Source organism: Cupressus sempervirens, chromosome 4 (assembly GCF_028749045.1).
Source record: "Cupressus sempervirens isolate cs-2001-9-10 chromosome 4, ASM2874904v1, whole genome shotgun sequence".
NCBI classification, from domain to species: domain Eukaryota; kingdom Viridiplantae; phylum Streptophyta; class Pinopsida; order Cupressales; family Cupressaceae; genus Cupressus; species Cupressus sempervirens.
In genome coordinates this window covers 853,386,953-853,411,022 of record NC_143121.1, presented here as the reverse complement: position 1 = coordinate 853,411,022, position 24,070 = coordinate 853,386,953, and the positions used below count along the sequence as shown (strand labels likewise).

The 24,070-nt window shown below is 33.8% G+C and overlaps 1 protein-coding gene across 3 annotated transcripts in view; it reads right to left on the bottom strand.

Moving 5' to 3' along the window:
• Positions 1-24,070, bottom strand: part of LOC149564064 (NAD(P)-binding Rossmann-fold superfamily protein) — a 179,976-nt gene that overhangs the window by 31,271 nt on the left and 124,635 nt on the right. For all 3 annotated transcript variants that reach the window (XM_089827159.1, XM_089827158.1, XM_089827160.1), the window contains 7 exons: positions 15,199-15,314; positions 14,975-15,088; positions 14,236-14,286; positions 13,950-14,038; positions 13,782-13,842; positions 13,628-13,705; positions 13,144-13,254 (listed from right to left, as the gene is read on the bottom strand). In XM_089827159.1, the coding sequence (XP_089683285.1) occupies positions 13,144-13,254; positions 13,628-13,705; positions 13,782-13,842; positions 13,950-14,038; positions 14,236-14,286; positions 14,975-15,088; positions 15,199-15,314 (620 nt within the window). The remainder of the gene's footprint in view (positions 1-13,143; positions 13,255-13,627; positions 13,706-13,781; positions 13,843-13,949; positions 14,039-14,235; positions 14,287-14,974; positions 15,089-15,198; positions 15,315-24,070) is intronic.

Sequence of the window (24,070 nt, the reverse complement as noted above, 5' to 3'; positions counted from 1 at the left end):
TAAGAAATGCTTATCAACTAAGTAGCTGAATTGTGACCTTCATAGCTTCGTAGCCGGGTACGAATCAATTATCAAACGGAAATTAGTTTGAATCGACCATGGGTTTGATCAAGGTATTGATTTTCCGAGCAGAAACAATTCGAACATTTTCATTTCCTTTCAGGCTGATTCACGTGCTAACGTGGTGATTCCACTTGCACTCCCATGCGACTCTATACATGTGTTTGACTTTGACTGGGAACACCCCTAAAAAATATAATTTTTTCATTTATGCAGTTTCCTATTTCATTCACGCGGGTTCTTCTTATTCCTTTACACGGCTTCTTTTTCCATTTATGCAACTAATTATTAACTTATTTCCTTCCCGCCGCTGGTTATTTCCTTCCCACGATGGCCCAAACGGCTTTGGCTTTCCTATATCTTCACACAACGACATAGAAGGCTCTGGTTTTCAATAATTTGCAACAGTTCTAGCTCTAGCGGTTTATAGTGGTTCTAGCTAGGTGGTTTTTAGTTTTTTTCAATGGCTCTAGTGAGACTTCTTGTTGGCATTTTCAGTAATTTACAGTGACTCTGCTTCCTTCCTCACTATGATTGTTGGCTTCTTTGTTCTTTGCTCACTTCCTTCTCGCTTCCTTCCACTGCCTTTGACTAAGGTAAGAGCATTGCTTTTTTCTTAAGTTTTAAAATTAAAAAAATTCTATTATTAATTTTAAATTTAAAAAATTAAAAATCAAAATGTTCAACTAAGCTAATGTTCTAGACAAACAATAAACTTAATAAGTTTCATTAATTTTAAATATAAATTATTTAATGTTACTAAATTAAATTTCATTTTGATTTACAATGAAAAAAATTAAACTCTTCCACATTCTAATTTATAATGTAGGTTTCATTAAACAATTAATTTTATATTTGTGATTACTATTAGTATGAAATTATTAATTTATTAAATATATTTATTTCATATTCTTATATATAATTTTAAAGTGATAATTGAAAAAAAAAATTAAATGGTAAACTTAGAATCGATTTTTGTGTCAATTTAAGAGTACAAAATATAATATTTGAATATCACATTTAATATCAAAATTTATTAAGTATAATTATTTAAAATTGTTAGAAATATTAATCTTTCCTTGCATGTATTTAATTCGGAATATTCCAAGGATCCCTACATGTAGTTTGTCTTCTTGTACACATGAGGAGGACATGTCATTTACTTATCCTCTAGTCCACATGTGAGGACAGCTCATTTTATAATCCTTCTATACAGGGAATTAGTTTATCCTCCTTAAGAAGATCTTAACACTTTGCATACACTTACTATGAATGTGGCATTCATAGAAGTTGGAGTTACCAATGTGACTCCTTTCTCATCTCTATAAAAGAGATGTTTCATTCTCATCCTTCTTTACACCTCACATTGATTTTATTGTAACCAGCTATTTCACTCCACCATTTCTCTCTCTTCTCTAGGCTTTTGCCTTCATTCATTATTCTCACAAAGGGTTTTCTTTGCTTTCCCGTTTCAAAACCCTTTTCTCTTTTGTTGCTCTATATTGATTAATGCTCTTGGAAATTGTTTATTTCATGGTAACATTTCTTCTCACTCAACTCACTTGGATTGATTTTGTTTTCCTTGCTCTCATTTACTTTTCTTAGATGGTATGAGAGCTTGGTCGCTAATCCTTGTTTTTAGTGTTGAAGGTTGTCATTTATTGGAGCTCACCTTAATTGGAGACAATTGTTTTGAGTGAAGTTTCTTTTGTGGCTCGAGCTCATTCAAACTCTTTGTGTCTGTGGAATTTATTCTAACCCCATTTGGTAGCCTTTCCACCAAAAGGTTATATTCTTGCAAAAAAAAAATCTCTTGCTTTGGAAGGCTAGCTGCCAAAGCAAGAGAATTTTTTTCTATTCTCTAACATTTGTGTTGCAGGCACTTTAGTTTAATTGACGCTATTGTTATCATAAAGTTCATATTTGCAGCTTGTAATCTACTATTCTTACTCTTGTCATTGCAGGCTAGTTTATGTTTCATGCATTTCATCTAACCTATCTATTTTATTCTTGCAATAATTTCTTATGCTTCTTTTTATACTTTTATACAAATTCAGATTCATATTTTTGTTTAAAAATTATATATATATAATCTCTGTGGAATTTTTTTTTTTAAAGTATATTGGGTGGAAGGCAATATCTATCACTTTTGTTCTCTGTCCATCTTTTTGGTCTCTGGTTCTTTACTTGTTTTCCATCTAATAGAAATCTATATCTGTTTTTCTTTCTATTTATCCTTCCCTCTCATTCTACTTGTTTTCCCTGTGCATTCGTTGTCCTTTTTTTTTCATTATAAATCTTCTAGCTGTATTTATTTATTTTTTCTGTACCTCTTTTCAAGTGTCTATTTCTCTTTTTTGTTTTGTATCCCGACTCTTTTTGTGTATATCTCTATTTAGCAAGGGCGAATAGCTTTTCCTCTTGCCTCAGTCGTAGGCATCTTCTTTATTTCGCCCCCTCTCCTTCAGCTGGTTCTTTTTCCTTCAAGGCTTTTATTGTTATCTCTAGTCTATCTTATCCCTTCTCGTGCTCCTCTTTGCGTGGTGTCCTCTTTCCGTGGCCCAATATTAATTGTCCTCAAGGTATTTGGGTGTGTCCTTCACCAGTCGAAGTGAACTGGTAGCATAAGTTTTTTTTAACATAAAGATTTATATTAACTACTTTCTCAAATTGATATTAAGTTTAATATATACATAAATAAAGTTTGGTTAATTTAAAATCAAATTTTAATGCTTTTTCCAATTCTCCTCATTTATTTTCCGATCTAAAGTTTTTTAATTAGTGTGGTATATATTTTCTCACATTATACTTTCTTTTAAATCATGTCAACTTTAATTCCAGAAATTAAACTTAATAGTTCTAATTATCGTTCATGTAAAACACATTTCATTTATTGTCCGTTTCAAACACATTTTGGATGTTGCAACCAATGTTTCAATTGAGCCTATTGTAATTGCCACCCAAGATGAACAAAATTTGGAAAATTAAGAAAGAAAAAGCTTTAGAATTGATTGACATTTCAATTATTCCTAATTTATATGTTTTAATTGCAAATTGTTCTAAGGCTCATGAAGCATGGGCAATCTTGCAAACTACTTATGATAGTGCAGATGAATCCCACAAAATACAATTGCAGGACCAACTCGAGGATCTCAGGTATATTGATTTCAATACTATGGATGAATTTCTTTTAAAATTTGATACTCTTAAGTCATTTGATTGGTTTAGGTGTTCAAATAGCTAATATTCGTTCTTCCTAGACAATTTCAGCAATTTATAACTAATATTCATACTCAACTTGCTATTCCTAACTTATCTTCTCAATTGACTTATGATATTTTTCAAAACTTATTGCGTCAAGAAGAAGCTAAGATAATTCAATTTGGTACTCTTAAATCGAGTGAACATGCTTTCATGTTTAGGAATTCAAATTATAACTTTAGATCTAATCAAAATAATCATCATAATAACCATCATCATAATCATAATAACTCTAATCATTCAAATAATAAATCTCATGTCAAGTTTAATAATCATAATAATAATAATAACAATACTTGTAATAATCCCAACTATCATAATAATAATCAAAGGAATAATTCCAATTCCAAACCACATTGTACTTATTGTGGCAAAGATGGTCATGTCATTAATAATTGTTTCAAAAAGCAAAATGATAAAAAAACCCATGAACGACAATAATCAACATCAAAAATCAAATCATAAAAGGGTCATTCTAATGGTTCTAATTCTCGTCATGCTTTTACTTGTAGTTATAATGTTTCTAGACCATTAGAATGGGTTGTGAATAGTGGTGCTTCTCAACATGTTGCTTCTCATAACGAAGTTTTTGATTCTTTGCAACCTGATTTGGCTAACATTCCAATTCAATTAGCTAATAATCATACTTGTAAAGTTAAAGGGTTAGGTGATGTAAGTGTTCCTAATGGTAAATTGCATGATGTACTTTATGTTCCTGATTTGAAAACTAATCTTCTTTCTGTTGCAAAGCTATGTCAAGACTATAAAGTTGAATTCTATAAGAATATGTGCTATGTGATTGATCCTCACACTAGTCAAATTATTGCTAATGCTAAATTCGAACATGATAATTTATTTAGATTTCATGAATTTGCTAGTTCAAGGTATTCTTTACATACCACTATTGATTGCAATATATGGCATGAAAGACTTGGCCATTTAAATTATGATTATATTACTTTAATGCAAAAAGAAAATATGGTTGATGGATTGCCTCAAATTATTCCTTCCAAAATTGTTTGCACTGGTTGCATGAGTGGTAAGATGCATAGGGAGCCCTTTCCAAATGGTAAATCATGGCGGGCAACTCATAGTGATCTATTAGGCCCCATGAAGAATAATTTCATCCAAGGTTCACGGTATGCACTTACTTTTGTTGGTGATTTTTCAAGGAGAACTTGGATCTATATTTTGCATAGCAAGGATCAAGTTCTTGTTACTTTTATTGAATTTCATTTATATATTGAAAGGTAATCCGGCTTTAAACTTAAGATTCTCAGAACTGATAATGGAAAGGAATATGTGAATAATGTTTTTTAATCTTATTTAAAATCATGTGGAATCAAACATGAACTTACTATTCCTTATACACCACAACAAAATGGTGTGGCAGAAAGAAAGCATAGGACCATTGTTGAAATGGCTAGATGTATGTTACATGCTAAGAATATGCATTATAAGTTTTAGGCTGAAGCTATTTCTTATGCCACTTATCTTATTAATATTACTCCTACCAAAGCTCTCAAGGATATTACTCCTGAAGAGGCTTGGTCTGGTAGGAAGCCCGATTTACATCACTTGAAGATTTTTGGATCTATTCCTTATGTTCATAATCATAAATAAAAAAGGCATAAATTAGATGCCAAGTCTTTTCCTTATATTTTTGTTGGATGTGATGAAAATACTAAGAGTTATAGAGCTATGATTCTACTACTAACAAAGTGCAAGTTGCAAGGGATGTTTGTATTGCAGAAAATGGAGTTCTAATTGCTCCAATGCACAATATGCAGAATTTAGTGGCACTAAAATAGTGCTAGTCAAGGACCAACCTCCTCTAAACCCTACTCCAACCCTTAACCCTCCTCCTCAAGCACCAATTGTTATTCCTCCTCCTCATGCTAGTAATGATAATCATGTTGCTACTAATGATGCTTTTATAGATAATGACTCGTCTTCTAGTGATGATTCTATTACTACTAAGAGAAAACCTAAATAGGCTCAAGGCTTGCTTAATGAAAGTGATGATTATATTACTAGATTTGGTGGACCTAAACCTAGGAGGATTAATTATTGCAATTATAATTTGATGAATTCTATTATGAATCCTAATGAGCCTAAGTCTTTTGATCAAGCTAACTCTCAACCTCATTGGGAAAAGGCCATGCAAGAGGAATATGATTCTTTAATTGCTAATCAAACTTGGGACTTAATTACTTTACCTCATGGTAAGAATTTAGTTTCATGCAAATGGCTATATAAAACCAAGTTGAATGTCAATAATGAAATTAGCAAGTTTAAAGCTAGATTGGTTGCTAGAGGCTTTTCTCAAATTAAAGGATTAGATTATAATGAAACGTTTGCCTCCATTGCTAAAATGTCTACTATCAAATTTGTTCTTGCTTTAGCTTCTAAAATGAATCGGCCTATTCATCAAATGGATGTTAAAAGTGCTTTCTTAAATAGTGATTTACATGTAGAGATCTATATGGCTCAATCGACCAGTTTTGTTTAAAAAGGTAGTGAAATTTTGGTTTGCAAATTGAAAAAATCTATTTATGCTCTTAAACAATCACCTAAAGAATGGTATTGTAAGATAAATTCTTTCTTTATTTCTCAAATATTTTCTAGAAGTAAAAATGATCCTAACTAATACATCAAGCATACTCAAGATGATATTATCATTGTTATTCTTTATGTGGATGATTTGATTCTTACTTCAAGTTCAAATGCTAAAATTTCTCATATTAAGTTTCAACTTAATCAAAAATTTCAAATGAGTGATTTTGGAATTTTACATTACTTTTTAGGCATGCAAATTTGGCAAACTCCTAAGGGTATTTTCCTTTCTCAAAGCAAGTATGCTCGTGATCTTTTGGAAAAATTCAAGATGAATGATTCTAACCATGTTTCAATTCCATGTGAATTTGGAACTAAGCTAATGGCTGATATGAATACTCATTTTGTTGATGAAACTTTGTATAGGCAACTAGTAGGAAGTTTGAATTGTTAAACTCTTACTAGACCCGATATTGCTTATAGTGTTGGTTTAGTTTCAAGATTTATGTCTAAACCTCAACAAACACATCTTAAAGTTGCTAAAAGAATATTAAGATATATAAAAGGAACAATTAATATAAGATTATTTTATGATGCAAATTCTAATTTTACTTTACAAGGCTATACTAATTCCGATATAGGTGGAGATCCCAATAATGGCAAATCTACTTGTGGGTATTGTTTCTTTGTTGGTTTAGGTGCAATTTCTTAGAAAAGTAAAAATGAACATTCTATTTCTCTTTGCTCAATTGAAGTTGAATACAAAAGTTGTAATGCATCTAAGGAAGCTTTATGGCTTAGAAGGATAATGAAGATTTGGGTCTACCTCAACAAGTACCTACTCAATTATATTATGATAATCAAAGTGCCATTGCCTTAGCCAAAAATCTAGTTTTTCATGCAAAAACAAAGCATATTGCACTCCAACATCACTTCATTAGAGAACAAGTTGAAGACAAGCACGTTACACGTCATTAGCAAGGGTGAAGATCAAGTGGCTGATATCTTGACAAAGCCACTCTCAAAAGAGAGATTTCAGTTTCATTGTAAAAATTTGGGTTTACAACCCCTTGATATAAGCTCCCCAAGTAAAGATTAAAGGGGATGTTTGAAATATTAATCTTTTCTTGGATGTATTTAATTTGGGATATTTCAAGGATCCCTACAATTAGTTTGTCTTCTTATACACATGTGGAGGATATGTCATTTATTTGTCATCTAATCCACATGTAAGGACAACTCATTTAATAACTCCTTTTATAGAAGAAATTAGTTTATCCTCCTTAAGAGGATCTTAACACTTTGCACACACTTATTATGAATGTGGCATTCATAAAAGTTGGCATTACAAATGTGATTCATTTCCCATCTCTATAAAAGAGATGCTTCATTCTCATTCTTCTTTACACATCACATTGATGTTATTGTAATGAGCTATTTTGCTCCACCTCTCTCTCTCTCTCTCTCTCTCTCTCTCTCTAGGCTTTTACCTTCATTCATAATTCTTACAAGGGGTTTTCTTTGCTTTCCCCTTTCAAAATCCTTGTCTCCTTTGTTGCTCTATATTGGTGAATGCTCTTGGAAGTTGTTTAATTTATGGTAACATTTCTTCTCACTCAACTCACTTGGATTGATTTCTTTTTCCTTGCTCTCATTTACTTTTCTTACAAAAATTAATTTAAATCATTTGTTCTAAAAGCTTTTCTATATAATTTCAAGGTGCCCATGTTCTAGCATTTATACAAATTTATTATGGCAAGCACTACTACTCAATTCATTGTTGACCCAGCTTCACCATTATGGAGGCATGTGAACATATTAGTGCATGTTCCTAGTGGAGGGACATGTATTTGGATATGTCCTAGGAGTGACATACAATATACAAGTTCCTACAGCCGAGTGAAAGGGTATTTGTGTGCAACTCCTGGAAAGGGAATAAAAGCTTGTCCAAGAAAAGATAATGTACCTATACCAGTTTCTAAAGTACCAACATATATTAAGGAACAAGAGGAAGCAAATGCAAGGGTTGGAAGTAGGTATAGGCATCCATTGCTTAAGGCAGAGGAAGCAACTCACGAAAGTCGCATGCTTCATCATCTCATAGTTATACACCTAGTGTTGCTCCGGATATTGTGGTAAAAAGCCATCCATTTATGAGGAGAAATGAAGATGAGACTAGTAATCCGAACAGAGCAAGAGGACCATTGGAGATGGCATTTAATAATGATGCTACATATATTGTTAATGAAGCGATTGCTAGGTGCCTCTATGTAGACAGTTTATCATTCAATATTGTTAGATCACCCTATTGGCAAGACATGGTAAGAAAAATAAATGAAAATTCAAAGGGGTACACAGGCCCAAGTTATGAGAAGGTTTGTACCACCTTATTGACAAAGGAGGTCAAAGATATAGAAACTGCATCAGTTCCTCTTAAGGCCTTGTGGAAAAAAACAAGTGTATCTATTATTTATGATAGGTGGAAGGATGCGAAAAACAGACCCTTAATTAATGTGATTGCAACGTCCCCTAAAGGGGCAATGTTTCTAAAAGTCGTTGATTGTGAGGGGCAAGTGAAGGATGCACAATTTATTACTAACATTCCCATACAATGTATTAATGAGATAGGCCCTCATAATGTTGTCCAAGTTGTAATGGACAATGCAAAGAATTGTAGAGCAGATGGTATGTTAGTTGAGACACGATTCCCACATATATCTTGGACACCTTGTGCCATGCGTTCACTCAACCTTGTGCTACAGAAGTTGGGTACTAAAATAGCTTGGATTAAACAAGTCTTATGATGAAGCTCAAGATAACCAAATGTTCATAACAAACCATCACTTCTCGCAAGCTATTTTTCGGTTGTTCTCACAACTGGAGCTATTGAAGGTAATTGAAAATTCAAATACTACATTTTTATGTTTTACTTTAGTTATTTATTTCAGCAAAATTATATATGCGCATATTCTTTATTTTTAATTACTTGTTTTTTAATTTTCGAATAGGTTGCTAAGACTAGATTCGCATTGAATACCATTGTCTTGAGATAGCTTGCAAATGCTCGAGATGCACTTTCTAGTATCATGATCAGCTAGCATTGGAACATATGGAGGCAGTCTAGTATTGAGAGGGCAAGAAATATCGGGAAAAGTATTGTGGATGAAAATTGCTGGAATTGTGCAGAATACCTTCTTAGTTTCACAGAGCCCATCCTAAGTATGATATGCTTTACTGACATGGATAAGCCATGCTTGGGGAAGGTTTATGATGGAATCGACTCTATGATTAAGAATTTAAGATCCATCATAAATACAAAAGAGCAAGACCCCGAAGAAACCTTCTTCAAAGAGATGCAATCAATTTGTGTTGAGTGATGGAAGAAAATGACCACCACACTACATCCTCTTGACTTCTCATTGAGTCCAAATATTATAGCGAAGAGATTCTTGCTTTGCCAACAAGGATGTCACCATATCGTGATGCAAAAGTAGGTGAAGGGTTTAGGAAAGCTATTTCTAAACTATTTCCTAATATTGAAATGGAGGATGCAGATACAAGTGAATTTGTTGATTTGTATCATCCGCTGGTCATAGTCTTGTTATTGTTCGTGAAAAGTATAGGAAGGATGCTCACTCTTGGTGGTAACTCAATGGCCACAAATTGCCAAACCTCCAAACTCTAGCAATCAAAGTTTTATCACAAGTTAGTATATTAATACACTCTAAATCTGGTTGTCATTTTGAAATTAACAAACTCATTTGATTTACTTAAATTTTAGACTCCAATGAGATCTTCCTTTGCTTCATTAGGTTGCTAGTTCATCTTCAGCTGAACGAAATTGGAGTACATACTCCTTCATCCATTCAGTGAAGCACAATCAGTTGAAATCAAGCAAAGTTGAAGATTTAATCTATGTGCATTCAAACTTGTGCCTTTTTATTCACAAAAATGATGAGTACAAGGAAGGGGCAGCAAAGTTATGGGATGTAGAACCGGAGTCTACTAACTTGGATCTTCCTATTGGTGCACCAATTTTACCAATCAAGGTCTTATGTAGCCAGCATATTTTTAGTGCAAATAACAGTGGGATTCAATCATCTAATGTCAATGTTGATGACAATCTTGATACTGATGATGACCCATATGGTTCTTATTAGCTATGTTACCCGGAAGCGCGTTTCCACCTCTAAGACTCAGGTTTCGGAAATGGGGACGGGGGGATGGCAGGAAACGTTTCCAAGCCGTCCCCACTTAGATAGGAAAATCGGAAACGCATCCCCGAAACACAGGAAACGGTCAACAAGTTTTGAAAACTTGTTGACTGTCCCGGGGACTGCATTTTCGTTTCCTAGAGGTTTTCGGGACTTCTAAAAACGTTTCCGATTTTTATCACAAAAATTAAATAAGCCACCTGCGGACCCCGTAACTTCAAATATATCAAAAAATTAAACTTTTAATGTTTTTTATATAGACTTAGATTTGTTAATATAATAATAACTCAATGTTTTCATTTCCTATCTTAATGTTTTATTATATATAATCATAACCTTCTGTCCATTATTATATATAATCATAACCTTGCGTACATTAATAATAATAATAACTGTATACTTCTACTATTACATGATCCATTATCCCCACGGATATCATACAGATCTCTTTATCTTTTATGGTTTAATTTATATTACAGATCTAGTTTAATTTAAAAGTTTAATTGTTTACATCTTAACTTTTCAATGTTTTCATTTTGTTGAAAGTTGACATTTTTCATTGTCTCATTTGATTCATTTCATGACTTACTAATGGTATTGTAAGTACTTAGATGATGATTGAAAGTGATTATTTGAATTTTCTTAGATAATTGAAAATGATGCTATTTAGAATTTTGATTTTCTATGACGACTCAATTAGATGTTGATTGCTATGCCCTATGATCATTGATGAATGGAATTGATAATTTTTAACTATGTTGCTGTGATGAATGTAGAATTGATGAATATTTTTGAAAATTCATATATATATATATATATATATATATATATATATATATATATATATATATATATATATATATATATATATATATATATATATAGCCGTCCCCTGCCATCCCCTATTCCTGCACAAAAAAAAAACCGTCCCGGAAACCCGTTTCCCCGTCCCCCGTCCCCTCGTCCCGAAAACTTGGGGTAACATAGCTTATTAGTGAGCTGATCAGAGATTTATAGTATTATTCTATTTCAAACAATGACTATATTCCATGACACTAGTTTGATCTTTTCGATATCAAAAACTGAATTTTAAATTAAATTACTTATGTTTCAAAATCTGAAATTTGTAATGGTTTTGTTTAACTACTAGCATTTGTATTCGTGTGTGAATTCTAAATTTAATTTGTTATTGATATTGGTATTTTTTTTAGCAGCACATATACATATATATTATAATTATATGTGTGTGTGTGTGTGTGTGTGTGGATGTACCAGTACCCATACCCAACACCCTAAAAAAAACTGCCATACCAGCGTTTCATAACCATGTACCCATACCCAATTCAACTACTTAGCTTATTGACAAGGCCACTAATAGTAAGAATGTTGATGAACTTCAAATCAAAGTAACGAGAATCGGAATCGTATCGGAATCGGCACGGCCAAATCGAATCGTGAATCGGGGGTGAATCGGCAATAAATCAGCAAATTTGAAAAAACCTTTTAAATGTAGAGATTTTAACAATTTAAGACTTATTTCATGCACCTTTTATTGAATATAACTTAAACACACTATAACATCATCAAATAGAAGTTAAAACTTAACATACATAAACATGGAAGTTTGTGTTTACGGCATTGGGTAAAGAGTTTTTATAAGACAGCTGCCTTAGTTATTATAAGACAGCTTCACATCCAACACCTACTCCAAGTGCTTCAAAGTGTATCACCCCTCTCGAAAGGCTTGCTCTGTTGTTCTCTCCACCACAGACACTCCATGCCTGCAGCAGCTTCAGGTCTCATCAACTGGTTAGACTTCCCACGACTAATAACCACAGCGACTGGGGGTCTAGGGGGCAATGCCCCTAGCGGGGTCAAGAGGTAGCGCCCCCGCGGGGTCCTGGGGCAGCGCCCCAGGCGTGCTCGAGGGGTAGTGCCCCTGCCGCCAAGACCAAATTAGCACTCTAAAACCCACACAAAACTGCACGGAACACAGTATTATTGTGATTTTCTTCTAATCCCACACTCTTTCTGGGAACTGCTGATGTTTTACTACCTGATTATGTCTTTCCCTTTCCTTGGGCATCGTCCATTATGTATTCTAAACATTTTTTATTTGTCATCGTTTTTTTTTTTTTTTTAAACCTATCGTTCTTCCTTTCTCTTCTTCTCTCCCACTTTTCCTCTCTTCTACTCATGCTTAACAATTGGAAAACCCTTTAGGGTTATAACAAAGAGGAAAGGTAAAAAAGAAAGCACAAAAAATAAGTGATTTTTTTATTATTTCCAACTAAACATGCTTGCTGCCGCCAGCCGATTCACACAGATTCACGTGGTCGATTTTGGCAATTTTTGGAATGAATCGCTGATACTGGTGATTCAGGCGATTCAGCCGATGAAATCGCTGATAACGATTTCCAACACCAAAAAAATTGGGGTGCATTAATCTAATCGCCAAATCGGCGATTCACGCGATTCTCAGAACTATGCTTGAAATTGAAATGTGCTCGAGGAGCCCCTTGTCCATCCAATAATTTTGTGTCCTCATGTTAATTTTAAGCTTGATTTCTCAATTGGTTCACTTCAATTTATGTTTAATCTCTATGAATATACCATTATTTCTTCCTTAGTGCTCCCTTGACCTACTTTCTCACTCAATAGGGTAATGCAAATCTTTGATTTCTTTACAGCAGTTATGATGTATCATGAAGATAATATGGTTTAGAAACCACCCGGAAATATGCATCATGTTAAAATTTCATTCCAACTTAAAGTTATGACAATCAAAAATATGTACAGCGAAAAGCATTGTTACTGCAACATCCAACTATTTCAGATATAAATGATATTCAAAGTATTTCTTAGGGCCCTATTATTAGTTAATCAAATAATGATATAAAGAAAAAAAAACTATTGTAGCTACGCTATGTCTATCTAGCCAAATTTGTTTAATCTACATATGTGAAGAAGGTGGTAAATCTTTTTCTTCTTGAGGTTTCAAAATCTTGGAACAAAAATTACAACACATAATTTGCATAGTTTTCCATCTTACCTCAGATGCTGCCTTGGAAATGTCATTCACAAAAGCCTTCAACTCATTATTTACTCCTGAAAATGGATGGAATGAATGCTGGGGAACACCAACCGCAGGATAATATGCTACCTGCCAACAAAGACAACTATTTAGGCTTCAACAATGGCCAATTTCCATGAGACAGAAAGAATTACCTATTCAAAGGAATTCAATTTTATAGCAATAGAAGCGAAGCATACATTCCACTAAATGTGACAGTGGATTTTTCTCAAAATTAGATAGAATTATAGCCACTTAAAAAACACTAAAATTTGCATAATGATTTCAACTTGAAGTGTGAAAGAAACTTTAGCTATTTGTTAGGGTCCCATTGCCACTACCCCCAAAAAAAAGAAAATCCATGTATGAAGAATCCTTTTGGTAATACTTGCATAAATCTTGAAAAGGTACTCTAAGTTTGATGGTTTGAATGAGACAAAGGCAAGGCAACTAGACATTTTACCGTGTAACCATGTCCTCCATCTTTTGTCCCACGCTCAACTTCAACTGTGCCTTTTGATCCCACGACTCGCAAACAAATCTGTGATTTTGTGTCTGTTTAAAATTTAACATTATATTTGGCAACAACCATGTCTAGAGTTGTTATCACAACTCACCTTTCTTGATGTTGAAGACAATGAAAATGAGAATACTCCAGCACAGCCATTATCCAACTGACTGATCCACCCAAAAAAAACAGATGCCTCTCCGGGTTAGGCCTCTGACAAGGAAAATATCTAGCTAAATATTGTATTCTTAACATATAATTTGTGCATGAAACATACAAAAGTGATGAGATATTATCTGGTGGAGGTAAGGAGTGATTAACATGACGAGAAATAGCAGCAACTGAAGTGATCTCACAACCTGCCACCTTTTTCCAGACTAGTTGGATTAGATCCTCAGATCACGCAAAAACATTGCAGCAATTACAAGCAGCCTCAGAGGAAAAATATACTGAGATACTTAAGATTAAAGCACTATAGAAACAACCACTTTCTTTCAAATCATATAAAGCGGTCCTTTAAAATACAGAACTTAGATGAAAATGGACTAAGTTCAGAAACTTACCAATCTCAAGCCTGCAATGAAGTGCACCCCAACATCAAGAATAAATCCCCCCTGGACATACAAGCACATAAGTATTGAATATCATGGACTTAAACTGATTAATAAGCTCTAACGTGAGGTCATTGTAACTAGTGTAACAACTTAATGCATGTCAGTACATCAGGTATACTTGTCAAGAAAAAAAAATAACAGAGCCTGGTATTGCACAGCTACACTGTGCTGAATAGAAAATCTAGGAGTGCTTGTAACTCTGAACAATGAACTTTTATAACCAAATTGCACTACAGTTGAGAATACTCATGGCTATGGAAGCTGACAAGGAAACCATTAATTTCTGTTCATTAGCACAGAAAAATCGTAAGACAGTTGAATCTTCACTTGTGTAGTTCAAACTACAGCGACTTTTGAGCCAAACAATACAACCAATAAGATAAAATGGGGAAAATCTTTAAATAACAGAAAGGATGCTGACATTTAGAGATTTAAGATGATTATAATATCAAACAAGTACAAGAATTAAGCACAAAGACTGGCTATATCGCAGATAGAATAAGAAGATTGTGGATCTTGGACATACTAAGAGAGGAACTTAATATTGTCATACAAGAAAACAAAGATTTTCAGAAAGAAAAGATTCATGATTGAATTTTCATTTTCAAGTGGATATTTAGTTCTTAACATTTTAACTCTAGTATCACACAGCGAGTCATTTAAATCATCATGGAATAGGCTCACCTACATTGAAATTTCGCCTCCATTCACTTGAAAAGTAAGGGTTCAAATTGTTCATTGGTGCTTCTGCAGTAAATTGAAGAGTCATTATGTCACCTAAATCCTTTACCAACGTTGCTGCCTGCAAATGTTAGATAAGTTCATAAAATAACCCATGTTACTCCTACTTGCCAAATAGAAGAAATAGATAAGACAGAAATTATATGTTCTCTAAGCATTTAAAATTCAAACCTCTAAAAGTGCAGGTTCAAATCTGTAATTTTCGGCAATGGCCCATATTGGTGGCCGGACTCCATTGACAGACAGAGACTTGTAAAATGAAAAAGCAGCAGCTGCTTCTGTGCTGGCTGTAGATACAGAAAATGTCTTAGGTAACATAAATTACAATAGCTTCCTAAAGTTGGAAGATGAGTGAGCAAGTTACAAGCCTATGATTCATAAGAGTTCATCAATCCTACAATTAATTTGTAAATAATTCCAAAAATAAAATCAATTTCTGCTGATTAAGGTAAAGAATGGATTCTTGATGTTTTTTTATTGGTTTTTGTTATTTTTAGTTATGAATTTACAATTGATACAATATGCTGCCTTTTCTATGCCTGGTGTTTTCTTGGTTTGAACTGAATTGTTGTGTTTTGGGAATGGGTTTTTCCAATCACAAATATAGTGCATATATGAATATAACTTTGCTTAACTTTAACTGAGACAAATACGCAATAAATTTCAGAAACAACACTGCTGAAATTCCAAATTTAAATGATACTTCAATATACATTTTCTCTTCAAAATAATGACAACCCAGATCCTTAAATATATTTTATTATCTAGGTAACACATACCCACAAATTGCAGCAATGAAAATGTGTTTTCTGTTCACAAAATCTGCATTTTACAAACTCCAAAATGGGACAGTCAGCAATGTAATCCTAGCACTAACAATATCTATGAAAGTTCGCCTCAAGTTGATCTTCTCCTTGGCTGATACACCAGTGCAAACCCCTCTAAATCTGAACTTTGAATGATCAATTCAGCCGTACTTCCTATGTGAAAGGATCAGGTGATTCTCCTGACTGTTTCTTTCAACAGCATGGAGAATGTTGCTCATGAGGGTTTCTGTCCTCACAAACCTCTAAGAAATAATCTCCTGCAAACAAACTCTCAAATCTCCAAGCATGCAAAAAAAATGAGCTCCACAAACTTGCTTTTATACCACTCCCAAGATGTTGAACCTTGTTCACCCATGCATGTGGGACTAGATAAAATAACTTTTTCCAATCGCTTTCTAAGCTCTTTTTTAAAAAAGCACCCTTTTTTGCCTCTCTGTCTGTTTTAGGGATTTTACATTTGCCACTACTTTTTTGGGAATGTTTTTTTCCCCTATTTTTTCATGATTTTTTTCCACTATTGTTTTGCGAATGTTTTTCTACTATTTTTCCACGAATGCTTCCATTTAATATTTTTCCCCCATGCTTTGAACTGAACACTTAATTTTAAATATTTAGCCTTCCTATAGTCCCTTATAAAGTACATTAAAATAATTAAATAATTTATTTAATTCTAAAATAATATGTAATTATTTAATTTAATAGCTCCGAACTATTTCAAACCTTAGGATGCGTATCAAAGCCAACTCCACTGGCATTACTAAAAATGTCATCTGACTATGTCAATTAACATCACCAACTTACTAAAGACTAAGTATTCAGAAACTCTAAAATGCCTTGCAGCTGACTATAACTGAAATTTGCTATGACAAATGTCACCAAGATAACTCAATTGTCACTATTAGCCTACGAGACCATAGCAGCATAGGCTAACAACACTGCATCACACAAGCTAGAAAGGGGACATTACAATCTGTCCTTCCCAAAATTGCTTGTCCTCAAGCAATTTCAATTTTGAATGATACAAAATCTATTCATTTTCCCACATCGCATGCTCCACTGGTAGATTCTTTCATTTTATCAAATACTATATGATAATCCTTCTCCAAAGCGTCATTTCACTGGGTATCTATGATGGCCTCTAGAGTCAATATCAACTCCTCCTTGTCATCTAGGGGGATAGCTCTAATATTAGAACCACATTGTGTCATAGGGCCTTATTGAGCCTGGTAACATGGAACACATTATGCACTTTAATATTAGTTGGCAGTTCAAGCTCATAGGCTACTTCTCTGTGCAATGAGAAACTTTGAATTGTCCATAAAACCTCGGCTAGCAGAATAGGCTAAAAACAACATTGCATCACACAAGCTAGAGAGAGGACATTACAATATGTTGTTCCAAAACTTGTTTGTCCTCAAGCAATTTCACTTCTAGATGTTGCAAAATCTATTCATTTCCCAATGTCACATCCTCCTTTAGTATATTCCTCTATTTTATTAGATACTATGTAATAACCCTTTTCCAAATTATCCTTTGCTTGGTATATACGATGGCCTCAAGAATCAATATCAACTTCCCCTCTTCATCAAGAGAGTTAACTCTGATAATGGAACCACATTGTGTCCTAGGGCCTTCTTGAGCCTAGAAACATGGAACACATGTTCTCTGCCATTAGTCGGTAGCATAAGCTCATACGAAACTTATCCAATGCAAGAAGAAACTTTGAATGGCCCATAAAACCTCATCTTAAGTTTTTTTGCACCACTCCTCTTGAGTGTTAACTACCTGTAAGGTTGAAGGCTCAAAATACACAATGTCACCAACTTCAAAACCATGCCCTATCTTGTGCTAATCAATATAAAACTTTTGTGGACTTTGGCTTGTTTTTAGGTTTTTTTCTAGTAAACTCAAGATATCTCAACTTTCTTTCAATCAATATTTAGCCTTTGGCACTCTGCTACCCTTGAAGAGCGAATCCATGAAGTTAGGAGCCGCACACCCGTACAAGGCCATGAATGGTGACATCCTAATGGACATGTGATAGGTGGTATATAATGATACTCACCCAAGTGTAACCATTTCATCCAATCCTTTTGCTGCTTTGAAACATGATTCCAAAGATATCCCTCAACCCACTTTTTTACAAACTCTATTCAAGCATTTGTTTGTCAAATAGTACTAGAAGTAAGTTTTGTCGACTAAACCTAACAAGCTAGTGCCAGAACAAAATGAGAGACTTCATATCCTCGATACTCGCAATGTTTTTGGGCATCTTGTGCAGTCTAATAACCTCTCTGAAAAATAATTCATTCACTTGGGTTGATGTATATGTGGCTTCTATAGCAAAGAAATGTGCAAATTTTGTTAGTTTGTCAACCACATTGTAAATACAATCCTTATCTTTAACCTTGGACAACCCTATGATGAAATTCATTGATATGCTCTCCCACTTTTGATTTGTTTTGGTAAGGGCTAGAGTAAACTAGATAGACAAGTATGTTCATTCTTGTTTTGTTGACAAGTAGGACACTCTCTAATGTAGTTGAGGACTTCATTCTTAAGTCTCTTCCAAGTGAGTCTCTCCCAATCCTACTTGTAAGTTTTAAATAATCCCAAGTGGCCAGCCATTGGTGCATCATGAAATTTCTTTAGAACTTCACCTTAAGCTAAGAAGGCACTACATAGATTATGCCTTTTGTATAATATGAGCTCCGTAATTATTGTAAACCTATCACCTTGTGTGGTGCCTTCTAAATCCCATGCCCATGGATCCTTAGCATAATCAATTGTAAACAACTCCCTCTAATCAAAACATATCTCCACTAATGAACACAAGTGTAGTCTCCGTGAAAGTGCATCAGCAACTACATTCTTCTTCCCCTTGACATACTCAATGTCAAAGTCATATACTTGTAGCTTTTTGGCCCATATTTATTGCCTGTGGTTGAGATATCTCTGATTCGTAAAGTACTTGATGCTATTATGATCAATTTTGATAACCTGTCTCCTACCAACTATGGTTTGAATTTGGCCAATGCATGCATAATAACCAATATCTCCTTGTCATAAATGGAATAGATTTTTTTTTACCCCTCCCAATTTTCTGCTTTCAAAGGCTACGAGGTGCTCCTCCTACATCAACACTAGACCAATACTTTCTCCTAATGTGTCACACTCCAACTCAAACAGTTTGGAGAAATTAAGTTGTGCTAAAACATAACATGTAGACATGATCTACTTTACAACATTTCTGAGATGACCCCAAGATACAAAGGCTCCCTTCTTTGTCAAATTGGTAAGTGTAGTTGCCACCTTTGAATAGCCTTTGACAAAGCTTCTATAAAACCCACATAATTCAAAGAACCCCTTAAGATAATTGAGGTTTGTAGGAGTTAGCCATTCAACAATGGCTCTAATATTTTTTAGATCAACTCTCACCCCATCTACATTAATAATACGGCCAAGACATAAAAAAACTTTGTCATGCCAAAATCACATTTGATTCTTTTGCATGCAATAATTCACTCTAGAATACTCAGTATCTCCTTAAGATGTCTATGTTGGTCCCAACTGGTACTGAGAGGGAGGTGAATCAATATGAACACTCCAATCGGTCTTTTGAACTAATATTCTTACAAAACATAACAATAACCACTTAACTGATAAAATAAAGATAAATGCAATAAGGTAAAATCATGGAATCTCACACGCAAAAGCATACATCAAGTGACATTGATTTTTACATGGAAACCCTCGATGAGAGGATAAAGACCACAATGGGGATAATATATCCACTAGCCTTTTACTACAGATAAAAGTTTACCCAATTAAGAGCTATAGTCATTCCTTCTGGGAATACATCCAATTATGAATGTTTTGTAGCCTGTTAGGATTACATGAGCTTGTTAAAGCTAACTTGTTAAAGGATTTAAACTCTCCTTCTAGGAGGTACCTTGTAACAAGATTTACAATATTCTTTCTCTGCTTTCCTTTTGTGAGTACTTGCCCTTTCCTTTTGGATCAATCCAATGGAGAAGTTGAGCTTTGGCTTGCTCTGCTTTCTTTTGTACGCAGAGTATCTCCATTTTTTTTGCTACGGCTTTCCAACAGCTCATTGCATGTTCAAAAGCCTCTCTCTCTACCAGTGATAACCAATGAAATGTTTGCTTGAGTGGTGAATTCTTAAATGTAGGCTTCCACATATGTGTTCCTCTCTGATGGAATATATTTTGGCATAACCTTAATTAGTGCATCTTCCAAAAAAAAAATTTGAGTTTTGCAAACCTAGCTTGCCATCTTTTCTAAATGATAGGTTTTAACTTTTTGGCAACTGATCCTTTAATTTTTCTTGGGTTCTATTGTATGTCCTTAAGCTAAGTAGAACAACACCAATAACATTGTTTTGATATTTCTCATTCGTGAGTGAGTACCTATACCTTATTGTATTGTAATTTTCATCATGTACAATATTGTTCACAATGTCTTCAATTGAAAGAGGAGGTAAGTGTTCCGTTTGCTTCACCTCTATGAGCATCACCTAGATCCAATGAGTGCTAAGTGTTCCATTTATTCTCAAGAGAGATGGATTCATGTTGAATCACTATGCATGAAACATAGATCAACGAGTTTGACTCAAAAACTACACAATTAAATCCTAATAGCAATATCACAATTTGATTTGTTGTGGAAATTATCTCCTACTTATCAATTGATGAGCTTAAGGGGCTTTCTAATGAATGGTTCATAAGACACAACACTTGGTGAAGGTTTTGCAAATGGGGTTGCAAGCAAAGTGGGTTTAACCATGGATGGAACTTCATAGTTATGCACGCTCAAGCTAGAGTAGTACTAGGATGGCTGACCTTCCAGGAAGTCCCAGTGCTACACCTCTGTGCGCATCACCTAGATCCAATGAGTGTTAAATGTTCCATTTATTCTCATGAGAGATGGATTCATGTTGAATCACTACTCATGAAACATGGGTCAATGAGTTTGACTCAAAAATTACACAGTTATATCCTGATAGCAATATCACAATTAAATATTATTATTTAAAATAATTATTAAAAGTGATTTTTATTATAAGAGCTATTTTCCTTGATCCTTTTCTCTCCAAAGATGCTCTTGCGGGAAAAGGGAGACTCAAAGGGAGTTTGACACTTCTTCAAAGGAAATTTTGAATGAGGAACTCAAATAATTTATATTCAGAGGGAGTTTGAAAGTCCTTGTGTGTGACTTATCCGTTGTGTACATCATGAGGAAGTGACGACTTCCAAATGATTATCACTTGTATTTGCAGAAGTTATTGAAAGGTGACCATCTTACAATAACTTAATTTTCTATTACGATGGATATCTTACGATGTCTATGCAGATCATTATAGATTATACTTTGCGTGGTGGATATTTATATGGTATGCATTATGAGAATGCGTGTGCATATACCTTATAAACATTTTGAGTACATGGTGAATGTTATGCAAATTGATGTTTTGGAGGCCATTACATGGTGTACTTGGTGAATATCATGCGACTTGATGTTCAGGAGGCCATTACTCACAATACCTGGTAAATATCTTGCATCTTGACATTCTGGAGGCCATTACTCAAAGAGTATTAGGTGAATATCATATGTTGATATTCTGGAGGCCAATACTCAGGATATCAAATGTGATATCAAACCTTATTGAGTATATGGTGAATATCATATGTAGATATTTTGCAGGCCATTACTCAGAGCATTTAATGAATATCATATGTTGATATTCTAGAAGCCAATACTAGTGATTTCAAAATGGTGAATATCATGTGTTAATATTATGTAGACCATTAATGTGAGTAACTGGTGAATATTATATGTTAATTTTCTGGAGGCCAATACTCATGATATCAAATGTGATATCAAAATGGTGGATATCTTCTGATCAAAGATATCCTTAAAATTTGTCATTCCTAATATTACCAATGTTGTAATATTTGTCTTGTGTTTATCCTCCCTAGCTAAGAGGGAGTGTTGATGTTTGGTAGCTTCATTCGGATAAACCTATATATAATTATATATGAGATATAATTTATATATATGTGTTCATCATATATGACATATAAGCTATTTTTATATGAGAGAAATTAATATAATAATATATATAACTATGATTGAATTTGTTATTATATTAATATTAACAAATGGACATGTCCCATGAAGGGACATGTCTCTTCATGGCTTATTCTCAATATAAATAAGAGATCGTTGTCATTTGAAAAACACATACCCAATAAGGCAATGTAATTACATTTGCAGCAATCTGAGAAACTCAACAGATTTGTCATGGTTTTGTCCTAAAAGAATTTCCATGTAAACATTGTGTTATTGTGTTCTATTGTGCATGATTGTTGGAATTTATTAAATAATAATAGTGTGGTTGATAAAGTTTAAATTGGTAAAAATCATTATTATACTGAGTCACCTCACCCCCCTTCTTACTATAACCATGTGTTCTTTGCAATGAATCCAAAGTATGTGTCAAACAAAAAGAATTAGCATGTGTTCTCTAGCATGGTACTAGGATGGCCTACTTACGAGCCCGCTTGCCACACTTCTCTTACACCTTAAGGCCCCTCTTGTAAGGTGTTTTTAAACTTTTAAGACACATAAGATATGGAATAAGGAGACATGGTAAGGTGTCTTAAAACTTTTAAGACACATAAGATATGGAATAAGGAGACATGGTAAGGTGTCTTAAGACAGTTGTTCTCCCTCCATACAATCCCCCTCCATTCTTACATGGTTGGACATCTTTGGATTCGTCAAAAATACCTAAATGTAGGATTGAAAGCAAATTGCAATAGGGTGTCCTTAGCCATTCTCTCACTTTCACAATACAATAAGGTGCCCTTCTCACTATTCTCCCTTCTTCCTACTATAACAAGGTGCCCTAAATTTGTTATCCCTTTAAAAAGATTGTTTTTTACCCTTTTGGTGTACTTTATTTCAGATTGCTTCAATGCTTGGATGATTGATTGTATATATCTAACCACTAGATGATTGACCCTTGATTCTTCATTTATGTTTCATCCACTCTATCTATCTCTTATTTGATGGAGTGATGTCATTGCTGAGTACATATTTCTGCTATTGATGATTGATAATGTCTGATGAACTGATCTGGATCCTTGGTCCAAGACCTCTCTTCAAGGAAGTCTTCTACTTTTATATCTTTACCTTTCTTTGAAAAGGAATGTATACCTGAATTGAAATAATCCTTTTTATTAACATATCGTTTGTTAACAACCCTTTTTCACTATGACCATTGCTATTCCATAATTGTTGAACATTAAGCGAAGTGCTCCCCTCAATTACAGTTTTTGCTTAATTACATCCATCACTGCTTTCCTTTTTATCATTTATGTCTTAAACCTTACTCCTTGTTACATCCCAAATTTTTGACCTAGTTTTAAACTTGTCCATAACCATTGGATTGAACAAATTATTCTCTAATGATCATGTGAAATAGGTAGTTATTTATAAACGTTGTATTAACTGTTAATTTAGATGGTTGATAACCAATAATTGTTATTAGGTGATTAGCAGTTGTTTGATTTAAAATAACGATTAATACCTTTTTATGAAATATTAGGGAATTATTATTATGGGAAAAGTGTTTTTATGGGTGATTGCAGCAGAAGATGAAGAGGGGGAAAGCATTGCTAAACAGGATCATTGGAATGGGATGTTCGCTTAAGTTCAATCAATAAGATCAGCAAGTATGACCTTAAACTCCCTTGGAGAGGACGCAACAACTTCATCATATGACACATTTTTGGGACCGCATGAGCTATTAAGAAAAATAATCTAAGAAAACATAAGATAATCTAAATTAAAATATAACACATACCTCAAGAGATTTTTAATTGATCTTCATCATATTATTATAATAAATACTTACATATGTACACAAATATAAAAATGAAATGGCACCAATAAATTATAATAACATAATCTAATGATGTCACCCCATTAATATACTTACATGAACGTGCATAAGTATATATTATAATAATAAATATTTGAAACTATAGTTTTTCCAACTTTTTTTTTTCCTTCTTCAACCTTTTATTTTTCCCTCTCTTTCTTTATCAATTTAAACACTTGGTAAGTTGAATTGAGATATGTTACATAACTAGCGGAAGCCAAGAAGGCACGACCTTCCTTTTAATTTA